This window comes from Haliaeetus leucocephalus, unplaced genomic scaffold (assembly GCF_000737465.1).
Source record: "Haliaeetus leucocephalus isolate CR32 unplaced genomic scaffold, Haliaeetus_leucocephalus-4.0 Scaffold450, whole genome shotgun sequence".
In the NCBI taxonomy this organism is placed as follows: domain Eukaryota; kingdom Metazoa; phylum Chordata; class Aves; order Accipitriformes; family Accipitridae; genus Haliaeetus; species Haliaeetus leucocephalus.
In genome coordinates, this window is record NW_010972886.1 from 17,742,970 (window position 1) to 17,755,721 (window position 12,752).

The following is a 12,752-nucleotide window of genomic DNA, read 5'->3' on the forward strand; positions in this document are numbered from 1 at the left end:
GGTACAGACATGGAAAAGAAAGGAATGTGCGAATAATCTGCACTAAGAGCAGCCAAATAATTTTTTTGTTTGCTGATCAATAATAACATTTCTAGAAGTTGGTTTTAATCCTTCATGTTGGTGCGATTTAAACTCTTGACTTTATACTTAGGAGTAGAGTAGATTCTCTTATCCAGTCTTCTAAGATAGGGTTTGGTGGTTTTTTTTTTTTAATTTCTTTTTTTACTTCTAAATTAGGTCAGGGAAATAGTGTGTCCAAAGAGACTCTAATAAATATAGTATTTTGTCTATTTTTATAAATAGAGTTTAAAAAAAAAGTAAAAGCCATACTTAAGAGGAAAATCAAGATGTTAGTAAGTACAGAAGACTTGAAAAAAAAAACCTTTGAAAACTACAAGATTATGTGAAGATTGAATTCCAATAATGCAGAGGCAAAAAAGGTAACGTGTGACCATGGAAATCATAAAAATGGTTACACGCAGAGTCTTGCAGTTCTTATGGCCAAAATTCAGATGGCGTTCTTCATACTTTAAAAGGTTATTAAATACATCTCTCTTTTTTTTCTCTGATAAATGAAATATTCTTGTTAATGGATCTAATGCTTTTGGGAGCTCTAAGAATCAAAACTAAAGAGGGAATACAAAGTCCACAATTCAGAAATATAAACAATGTCAGAAATGATGGAGGATGGAAGGAAATCAAAGAGAGAAGGAGTCTTTAAACACGTAAACAAATCATGCATTTTGTGAATGCCTCAAGTTATCCTGTCTCTTTCTGGAAAGCAGAAGACAGTTGTACTACAGATGCACTTTCTATCTACCACATTGAAATCTAATTAGTGCACAGTACTCCCCTTTGTGGCTGGCAAGCCTATGAACAAAACAGAACATTTGTGCACACACTGTATCTCATCTAGTCATTAAAAATTAGTGGGTTTGGGCATGGAAATATACCATTTTAAACAGATGAGACTGTATTTCTGGGATTCAGAAATCTTTGAGTGTTTTGTAATACCATTTGTCAAAAAACCGGGAATATCTATGTAGTTCCTTTTTTGCCTCATGAATTGCACAACAGTACAGGCCTTTCCTATCTGATGAACATGGAGAAGGAATTAACTGTAGATATTTGAAATTATTGAGACAGTGAATTGGGAGGAGGAAGTGTTTTCTGCCTTTAGTTTGTTTGGTTTTTTGTTTTTTGTTTTTGTTTTTTTTTGCGGTGAACCTCACCAAGCAGTGTAATTTTTGTTGCCGGGGATGACTGAATGATGTTATACCCAACAGACTGAGAAAGGGAGGAGTTCTTCCTTGAGAATTCAGCTAATTTGCTCATAGCTTCAGGCGAGTTGCAAGACAACACTACATCAACTCTAAACCAAAATGAAAGGTGAAATATGTTCATGAAAATAAGAGTGATTAGCTAAATCTGAAGTGCAAACTAAGCTGGTCTACATGGACTATGTCAACACTGTTCTTAGGCAAATGTAATTCTACTACAACAGTAGTTGAAATAGAAGAGAAAGGATGTCCTAAAGGATAACTGGGAATGCTGAACTAAATCAAGCTCAGAATTCAGTCTGGGAAGTTTCACAGCATACACTTGCCGTCAGACATTACTTCATTTCCAGTGAAAGGTTCAGCTTTCTCATCTGTAACAAAGAATGCTGCAATCCCAACAGAAAGGGATTTGTTCCTTAGTAACAGCATGCACTGGAGTGATAGTTTTTTGGTTTGGGTTTTTTGTTTGGTTTTTTTTTTCCCTTAATAGATACCCTGAGGGTATTAGAAGCCTCAGTATTTTTTTCATCTCTTGAATAGGAAGGAGAAAGAAACTAGCCTAATACAGGTCAGACGACAAGCACATTAGGTATCATCAATTCTTTAAGATATCCAAGGACTAGATTGATCTTTCCAGAGGCCCACAAAGTAAAGTTGTTGTTGTTCTCTTTTTAAAATCTGCCTAATGTTGAAGGCTTTAACGTATTTATAGGCATTAATACTGTTTGACATAATTGTTGGAGAAATTGCACTCTTCTGCAAGAAGAGTACTTCCCACCAGATCTCACAACATGTACATAAAGCGATCAACTGACATTACTGTTGCTGGAAGAGAACCTTGAATGGCAGTTCCTCAGTAAAACAGAATATGGGCAGTTCCTTCCAGGTGCTATTATTTTATTTCCCTTTCTCTCTGTTAAATAGATGCTACTGTTTGCAGTCTCATTGTAAAGGATATGTGGGTTCAATAAGGATTTTACAGTGACAGTAGAGATTGTGTACAATAAAGATTTTTAAAAAAACAATAATCTATGCCAATATGGAAGTTCCTTTCATTTTAGTCATGTCACAGATTTGGCTTATGTGATATGAGGATCACTAGCGATCCATTTCTCCAAGATAACTTTGATGCTAGAGCTGTTAATGCCAAGAGGAAAATATGCCTGTCATCTAGATAGCACTTTTAACAGATATTTGAAGGTAAATAATTCGATTCTTCCTCCCCTCCCCTGTGTCATTTCAAGCATATGCTTAAGGGCTTTCTTGCAATACTGCTATAAAAATATTCTTGGAATATTCTGAATTGGAATTGTCTACTGGGATACAAGAAAAAAGTATTCCCATTAAAGGTTGTCAGGTAATGGAACAACTAGAAGGTTGCTAAGATGCTACTCAAGAAGTCTTTCAATAGGAGGAGACAGACAAGACAATCTAGACTATGAAATTAATTTGCAACTCTTGTCAAATGTTTATGACTGCAGGTTGAAAATTCCACCCTTAATTCTCAAAGCACATCTCTTATGAATCAGAATGCACAGCTGTTGATCCAGCAGTCTGCTTTAGAAAATGAAAACGAATGTGTGCTCAAGGAACGTGAGGATCTGAAATCATTGTATGATTCACTTCTGAAAGATCATGAAAAGCTGGAACACCTGCATGAACGCCAAGCTTCTGAGTATGAATCTCTGATTGCTAAACATGGAAGTCTTAAATCTGCACACAAAAATCTGGAGGTGGAGCATAAGGACTTAGAAGATAGGTAAATACTAATATGCATGAGTAAAATTAGAGTCTGCAATTCCTGAGCAAAAAGCAAAAAACGCTGTATAACTAGTATGAATAAAATTAGTATTACTAAAATATTTACCATTAAGATCTTAAAACTTTGAAAGATCACCTTTTTAAAAAATTTTCCATATTTTCTTTTAATTCCAAAAAAAAGAAACTTAAATGTGATTTTTGTTTGCAGGTACAATCAGTTGCTGAAACAGAAAGTGCAGCTGGAAGAATTGGAGAAAGTACTCAAGATAGAACAGGAGAAAATGCTGCAGCAAAATGAAAAACACGAAACTGTAGCAGCAGAGTATAAAAAACTTCGTGATGAAAATGAAAGGTAAAGCAGAAGTCTGATATGTGTGTTAGTGGAGCTCTGAGCGCTTGCCAGTACAGTATAAACAAGTATTGTATGCTCTCACATTTCTTAATACCTGATGCTGCAATTCACAACACTTATGATCCATACCTTAAAGCAACTCCACTCTGTTGGTCTGTGGTACAGTCATTTTAGAAAAACTCAACGGGGAGTGGGGGGAACCAACACAAACAAGGATTATTATATCCTGAGGATACTGAATTCCACATAGCATCTTGAGGAATGCCAGGCCAAGCACTGTGCAGTATGGTTGTGAGCTGTAGAGGCAGCAAGCCACTCTGCATGAGTTGCTTAAGGAGCAAGATAACTGAGGTTAATGCTAGCAGTAGAAATGCAGTGGGTGGTGAAGCTCTGCTTGACCCCTGCAACTGAGGTGTAGATTGCTCTAAGCAGTTGGGTTTAATAGTAGTACTTACATAGCATGATACTTCCCCCTTCAAGAAGAGGCATTAAGATTTGTTCGTCTGGCAAAGAGGCTCACAATTAAATGCCTCCTACCTTTGGTGTTGTGTGAGGAGGATTAGTAGGAACTGGAGGTTGTTTTTAGAAAGGGACATGGCAGGGCCCAGTAGGGACAAAGGGAGCCCAGGAATCAATACATGCCACCTCCATGATTGCCCAAGTTTGGATCATTCCTATTTACTTACTGTTTTGTGTTGGCAAGAAATTCTAGCTGTTTTCTAAGATTCTTGTATTTTGAAGAGTGGCATCTTAAAACTAGTTGAAACATCCACACTTAGAAATCCTGCTTTATTTCTAAACATACAGAGAACCCAGAGTGTTTGGCTTAAAGGCAGAATGCATACCTAGGAAAATTAGACTGAGATGACTTACCTACATTATGTGATAGTAAGAAATTCTTATACGTATTCTATGGAGTAGTATAGAGCCTTGAAAATTCCATGTTTCAGAGGGAATGTGGGTAATGAATAAATTTACTTCTATCTGCATGTATTCTTTTATGGTATCTTTTAATTCCAGGCTTACTCATACATACAGTCAGCTCTTGAGAGAGAATGAAGTTCTCCAAACTGATCATAAGAATTTGAAAACATTATTGAACAATTCCAAACTAGAGCAAACACGATTAGAAGCTGAGTTTTCTAAACTCAAAGAACAGTACCAGCAACTGGATATTACATCGACAAAACTAAATAATCAGTGTGAGGTATGTGAGAATTACGCTATTTTTTGTGACTGGTATCATTGTAATATTTATATAAGTGAATTTTTAGATTCATAAAATCATATGAAGTGCTTGAGAATTAGTCATTTGGTTTATAGATAATGAAGTGGGTCTGAAGACAAATTAATTTGCCTGTTGTACAGGCAATACAAAAATTGGCTCGTGTTAGGTAAACTGTTTTAAGTTATTTAAAGCATCAAAGAGGTTTTTATCAGTTGAGTCATGATTTAGTTAAGTTTTGTGTTTGATTTGACTATCAGAATCCTCTGTAGACCTAAATTGTCTTGCTAATCTCATTATCTGTGTGTAAAATATGCTCACATCTATATGCATGTACCGTTTCGTATATTTTAACAGCTGCTTAGCCAGCTTAAAGGAAATCTGGAGGAGGAAAACAGACATCTACTAGATCAAATTCAGACATTAATGCTACAGAATAGAACATTACTTGAGCAGAATATGGAAAGCAAGGATCTCTTCCATGTAGAGCAAAGGCAGTACATGTGAGTTTTTAAAACAATAAAATTACTGTGATTAGGGCAGTTAGACTTATACCTATATTTTTTAAAAAAAGCTTCTGTTCTATATAGAAATTAACATGTGTGCTATTTCTGAAATGTTTCTCTTTTTAAAATAAAAATTTAAATTATATATGAAAAGTAGATAAAGCATGAACATTATATTTTTAGTTCTAAAGGATCAGTGCAACTGTGTTCATTACTGATGATGCAAATGAGGAATATAAATGTTACTTATTCCTCATTCTACTACAAGCAAAGTTCCTAGATTTGTTTGTAAGCTGTAAACTTTTTTAGTGAATTTGAGAGAAGAGAAAATGTGCTTGTCTAAGTGATTCTGTTAGAGCCTATATGCACTTTATTGTTATTAAAAAAGGGGGAAAATTCTGTTGTGTAATAAAGGCAAGTGGAACTTTTTTCAATTTTATAACATTAAACGTAAGACTGCTTGTTTGCTGTTTATCTTTCTTGATTTTTCAGTAAGAAACAAGTCTTATATAAGAAATCCTTATGAAAAGTGACAACTTTCAGATAACAGATATCCAAAGGAACGTGCTACTCACACGTTATACATACATTTTCGAAGCATACATTATCATTAATTTCTGTTTACAGTGACAAGCTAAATGAATTAAGGCGACAGAAGGAGAAATTGGAGGAGAAGATAATGGATCAGTATAAATTTTATGAACCATCTCCGCCAAGAAGGTACTGATGAACATGATATAAAAATAAACACAAATCTAAAACATGACATACCTATTCTGTTCTAGCTGAAAATCAATATTTCATTAAATTTCAGGGGAGCAGAATCATGTCTGTGTTCTTGCATGCAAATTAGGAAAAGTCTGAAGGCATAAGTAATGTATTATAAATGTACTGTATTATTGATAACAGAAGGGGCAACTGGATTACTCTGAAAATGAGGAAGTTGATAAAATCTAAGAAGGATGTTAATCGAGAACGTTTGAAGTCCGTGACCCTTACACCTACCCGTTCAGAATCCAGTGAAGGATTTCTTCAGCTGCCCCACCAGGACAGTCAGGATAGTTCCTCTGTGGGCTCAAACTCTCTTGAAGATGGCCAGACCTTGGGGACCAAAAAGAGTAGTAGTGAGTACTGCAAAACATTTTTTTCTTTTAACAATTCTTGGCTAAATGTTTTTTTTTTTATATGATTAATGATTAAAAATTAAGAGGTGCTGGAAAAGGCTATGAGTTTTGGAGGATTTTTAAAGATAATTTTTTAAATCTTCAGGAACGAAGCCTGAATTAATTTATTAATGAGAGATTTATACTGACTTCTTGCAAACTCCTTTAGCGTTTGGGCAGGAACTAACTTTTAGCATTCCTGTAGCTCTAAATGTAAGCGTTAAAATACATTTACAGTGCTTGGGTAGGATAAAGCCTGCACTATTACTGGGTCAGGTGAGCAGAATTTTGGGTAGAATGTCAGATGCCACCACTAGTCCCCCTTTTTGTTTCTCCCTCTTGTCCCAGCATGAATCCTTCCCCTTGTCTTGGAAGTGTTTTCCAAGCTGTGGCAGTGCTAACATCCTTTAGTTTCTAAAAAGATCTTCTGTCTGTCTGAAGTTGTTCCTCTAGCATCTCGCAAAATGAACAATGAAGAATTTTGATACTACTTGAATATGCAATAGGAAGAGTTAATGAAGAGACATAACCTGTTAAAAAGATATGAATTGTTACTGATCCTAAAGATTAGAGTTAAGTGGCTGAGGGAGAGAATGAGGAGCGTTACAGAGATGTGGATAGAATAAGAATATTCAAGACACAATCTGCTAACCTTGGAAGAGCCTGATGGCCATCATATTAGCATGCCCACAGTATAAAAGGCCAGATTCTGTGCAACACGTACATTTATTATCTATATTTTTTGTTATCCACTCTTGGCATGAATCATAAACTGCCCAATTTCTCACAGCTTGAGAGATAATATTACAGCCAAGTTATCAGGTTATAATGATTCTATTTCATAATTATGTACCAAAAGCATTTTGGCTGTGCATGTAAAAGCATCACAATACATGTGTATTAACATTCACTTCAAATCTTTGCAATACTTTTTTAAAATCTGGTGTCTTGGGTTTCAAAAGACAGCAGACCAATATTCTGGGTTTTGTGCCAGCTATGAAGTTGCTGTGTTAGAAATTATTAAAGCCATTGTAATGTATTTTTTTCCTTCTGTACTTATTGCAGAAGCTTAGTCAAAGTTAAAAACATCCAAAAACACTATTTCAGGGAAACTTAAAATCAGATTTGTGAGTATTTTTTTAATAACTGAAGAAAATAATAAGTTTGAGGGTACATTTTATCACTTCTATTGCTAACTTGTCAATTTGGAAAGCATAGCGTTTTTCAGTGTAAGGGTCTGTCAAGGTTCAAAACGGGTATTTTTAAATTTTAAATAAAGCAGCTGTTGGTTTTACATATAAACTGTAAGTCTTGTGGAATTCAGGAGTGACTGAAGCTATAGTGGATGTATTTGTAAGTGTGTTAGTTTCAATCAGGAGTGTGCATGCTTTGGTTCAGACCATCTGCATCTGTGTCAATGATTCCAAGGTCTGGAAGGGCTCTTTTATGTGACAATTTTCTTTGCATGATACTTGGGACCTTGTAGTGTGAAGTTACCCTCCTGGTGGAGCCGTGGTTGAAGTTACGGTGGCTGATCCTCAAAAGAGGTTTGAAGTTGTTCAGACCTCATTAATTTTCTACTCCATGGACCTTGTTCATGTTCCCCTTAATCCCAGTGTATTTATCCACAAACTGGAAGGACTGATCTAATTCTGGATCCTAACCTTCCTCCATTACACATGTTGCCCTGGAAACCACAGGTTTTGATAGAATTTGGATGAATTATATGCCAATTCAATGCTGGCAATCTTACTGAGACCGTTTGCGTCTGACAAAGTTAAGAGAATATCTCAGTGTGAGAAGTACTGATAATGGTGCACGTTTTGCAGTCTATTTCTTCTGCTTTTAGAATGACTGTAAATTCTAAATATCAAGATACTGTGGCTCCTTTCTTTTCTGTAAGAAGTGGCTTGGCAGTAGTGGCTTCCGCTGAAAGAAGCTACAAGAAAGAGAAAACCTGTGAGTTGCTGCCTGTCTATGCAAATACTCAGGTATTGTAGCTTTCCACACTGGTTGGAGGCAGTTTTTGGTATGGGAAGAGACAAGTTCTGTTACACCCTGATCTCCTGCATCTGGGAATGGAGATGGCTCCAGAGGGAGCTGCTGAGGTGAAATGTCCTGTATGTCCTTCAGAAGGCAAGAGGAGACAGCTTATGTTCCCCAAATTGCAGTCACTGGCACAAATCAGTGGTGGTCTCCAAAGCTAGAGGATAGAGTATCTGACATAAAGTCATCTTTGAGATGTATAGGTTTCCTATCCCATATCCCCTGTCAGAGGAAGTGAGAGGAGATACTGATTCCAAAATTAATTATCCTGCTGCTACTACTACTGATAAATAATTCGCTATGTGAAATCTGTAGATTTTCTTCTTTTGAAGGTGGTGATGGAATCTGTTTTCCTAATACAGGATGCTTTCTCACACAAATATTTTCAAGAGACCTGTTCTCTTACAAAGATAGGTGATTGTGGCGCAAAAATCAGGTTACCCTGTTCTGCAGAGAAGACAGCACCTGAGGTCTCACAGAGTGCTTGAAGCCCTTGTCTGATTCCAGAGGCCCTCTGGAAAGGAGGGGGTGCCTGTATGACTGTTATTGTATGCAGCATAAGTTAAATCCTGCAGGCAGTGTGGATACTGTGTGCTCCTTTGACTGCAGAGTTTCATCTTTGCTTTTCATATCTGTATTCAGTGTGTGAATCAGGTGAGTACCACAGATCTGACATCTACTTTGTGTGGAGCCTTTCATCTCAGGTGGGATAGGATACCATTCTGAGCTTTTGCATAGAAAACCCAAGGCAGGCAAGTGGAATTTTTTTTTTTTTTTCCTGTGGAGAAAAACAGATTACTTCTGCTAGCTTCCACTTTAGCCATTTCAGATTATTAACAATGTCCCAGGGAATTAAGGCTATTAGTAAGCCTGTCGTCTTTAAATAGTAGCACCAGTAGCAGACACATCATATCATAGAAGTAAAAGTAGTATATTGGGCTCCATTTTCTATTACCAAAACATTTAAAAGATGTCTGCCTAACATTTTCCTGTGTGCATGAACAAAACAATTTGAGGATTTTAATACTATCCATACAGAATTCCCCAGAGTATTTCTGGCAAACAGTAGGAGGATTACAAAATGGGAGATTCCTGATCAATGGAGGAATTCTGCAATACTTATCATTCACTCTTGGTTCAGAAAGCAAGAACATGTTCATAGAATACTGAAAAGGGAAAGAAAAGTTAAGGAATTATAACTAGAGTTCTTTGAGTAGGTGATTACTAAGACCAAAATAGTCCTCCTGCCATCCCGTTTTTAAGGTCTGTTGGAATGAAGGTTTAAAGACCTAAAGCTGCCTAAGCTAAACTTTGTGGTGTCCTGTTTGTTTCTGCTGTAGCTCTGCCGTTCCAGTATTTTTTGCAGGACATTTCTTTAGTTGTATTCTATGCAGAAATTAATTACATAATTCCTCCTCTCAAGGAGGTTGCATTTTACCAAAGGACAGGTTTTGATGTATGATTTCCAAGACATCAGTAGTTGCAGTGGAGTTTTCTGTTTGGTACAGTTGCTGAGAGCCATAAATCAGTCCTTTTGGAGGTGATCTGTGTTTAATGAACAAGAATCACAGATGACTCAAATGATTCTTGAACATTCTCTGGTTACTTTTTAATAAGATTAGAGTGGGTGTTTTTAATTAAGAGGGATCAGTTATCTTGTCATAAAGGATTATAGAGGGATCAGTTATCTTGTCTATGAGGGATTATAGAAGTTACAAAAGAATCATGTTTCACCATGATGACAAAAAGTAGAAATAGAACAGAATTACTTCTTTGGTTTGATGGCATTAGTGCTAAAACTGAGTAGTCACCTGTTAGAAAATGTCTCACGCTGTGCCTCATATTCCTTTGGCAGGGAGCTATTAAAAAAATCTATGTACTTATATATAAATTAGGTAGACAACATGCATGTCTCCTTTATGGGAGGTTCAGCAGCCTCTCCCCTTTTTTGAGCCAGTCAACATCTATGCTTATGTTGGTTTTGGCTTATTTTCTCGGGATCTACAAGAGGATTAATGCTTTATTGATCTGAAAAAAACCCAAACAAACGGTTATTTTGAAGTACCTACAAGTATATGTACATAATAAAAAATACCTGTATACCTACATAGTGAAAAATTCAAAGGTGAAATTGTATTTAGTGTACTCCTAACTTATATAGGTAGCACATACACCTTTCTTTTCTCCCTGTTCATCCCCACCCCACATCATGAGGACCTGACATAGGAGGGTGTTTGCTGTCCCTCTCCAGTCAAGATAGGGTTATACTCTGCAACTGTGAAAACTTTTGTGTTTGTTCTGGCCACTTGTGGCTGTGCCAATCATGCATTTGTTGGAAGCTGTAAAATGTATTGCATTGTAAACTTCTTACTCAAAGTGCAAACACAGAATAATATGATGGAGAGGGAGATATATTCCTCTTTCAAGGTAGTTCATGTGCACTTGTAAATGCATGTGTATATATGCAGTGCTGTATAAAATAGAAACTACTGTATAACAAGCTGCTGGTTGAGCAGAAAACGAAGGCAAATGACAAAGCACGTGTCCCAAAGTGACTTCAGAGAGATAAAATAAGCAGATCTTGGGCTGATAGACTGGACTACACTGCTTTCATATCTGCATAAATAAGAACTTTTCCATTATGCATTTCTTTCTGGATCTCTACATGCCAGTTGTTTGCATGTGGCTCCTGTACGCTTGGCAGTCAGCTGACACATTCATCTGATGCTTCAAAATGCAGGTGTCTGCCAGTAATCAGTTACTAATGCAGAATAGCTGAATCTAAGGACAAGATTAATTTGTGATTTCCCCCTCATCCATCTTTCAATACTATTTGTAATTTTAACTCCATCTCCTGCTAGTATGTATCTCAATTTTCCCTTAGCCCTTCCAAAATGTTACAGCAACGCTCACATTTGGATATTCTTTTGCTATGTTTTTTTTAACCTTGGGTATTTTTTCAGCTAAAAAAATTGGTGTATACCATTCCAGCCAATAAATCTTGTTTTTATTTTTCTTATTACAGATTTGAATATTTGAATATATAGTGCATTATTTCAGTAAAATATTAAAATCATTGCACACAAACAGTAGATTGAACTTAAGGGCCATGTAATTTTTCTACAAGACAGCAGATGACCAAAATTATTAACAAGCACAAAATGTAACAAATGAAGACTGATAATAGATTGTGTCCTACTAGCGATGCAGGGTAAAACATTACCGAAGTTATTAATCTCAAAGAGTAATGATGTGAACACATTTTAAAGTAGAAGTCATACTTAGAGTTGCTTTCATTTTAAGCTTTTTTTTGCTTCATGTTTTTCTTTATGTTCAAGAAATGTTATTTTTCACAGTAAAAACTATATAATTGTCAATTTCTGTAATCGTCTGCAAAGAAGTTATACTTATTTTTTCAAGAGCTTGGCAGTTAGAACTTTCAAACTGTATTACACTCTTCACCGTTATTTTCGGTGCATTTCTGAGTATATTAAAATTTTCATAGTGTAGTTTTCATATTTCAGTGTAGTTTTCATATTTCATTATCACACAGAAGCATGATAATGATGGTTTTTAGCATAGCATACATAGCTTAAACTCAGACATTCATTTCTGTCCTTAGTTTCAACATTTAACTTCCATCTGTTCTTCTCCCTTTTTTTCTTTCATTTCCCTGTTTCCGTTTTTCCTCATGCTATGACATAAAAGTGGTTGCACTGAAAAGACTGCCCTTTTTGAGGAACAGACCGAAGGAAAAAGACAAAATGAAGGCCTTCTACCGTCGCTCCATGTGTAAGACTTTATGACAGTTCAGCTTCTTTTAAATGGCTACACTGGCTTCCATTACTAATTTTTCACTAACCTCTCCCTGGACTGCGCTGTATTTTTCCTCCTATTTTGCAATGTGCAAGTCCTGCTACAATACAAGGAGCTGGGGTTTTTTTTTTTTTTTTTTTTTTTTTTAAACCTTGGCACTGAATACTTTATATATGTGCACATGTGCACCCCCCCCCACACACACATATATTTACATGCACAAGCACATGCACATACATAAATATATATTCAGTGCATTGTGATTGCATATATTTGTATATATATAGTTGTCTATATACACATGTCTCTGTGTATATAAATTTACAGTGCACTGTGTTAACCTGAATAGTTCCAAATTACACATTTCATAAGCCTTTTGTTAAGAAATCACTGTAATTTTTTGTTTAAAGAAAGTGTAGAAAATAGTGCAAGGCTGTATGGTGGTCTGTCACTCTTCAAGTATTCATCAGTTGTTGTTGCCAAAATGTTGTATTGATTTATTTTATTTTATTTTATTTTTTAACGAGGGGTGGACAATTTTCTCTAGTTTTGTGAAGTAAAGGTGGATATCATCAGATGTCATCTTTTTCAGATCCTTTTATG

At 35.9% G+C, this 12,752-nt stretch overlaps 1 protein-coding gene across 1 annotated transcript in view; it reads left to right on the forward strand.

Annotated features, from left to right (window-relative positions):
• Positions 1-12,752, forward strand: part of CCDC88A (coiled-coil domain containing 88A) — an 81,982-nt gene that overhangs the window by 57,967 nt on the left and 11,263 nt on the right. Inside the window, 7 exon segments of the mRNA XM_010574861.1 lie at positions 2,762-3,039; positions 3,250-3,393; positions 4,414-4,600; positions 4,976-5,121; positions 5,752-5,844; positions 6,034-6,248; positions 12,042-12,125. Of these exon segments, the coding sequence (XP_010573163.1) occupies positions 2,762-3,039; positions 3,250-3,393; positions 4,414-4,600; positions 4,976-5,121; positions 5,752-5,844; positions 6,034-6,248; positions 12,042-12,125 (1,147 nt within the window).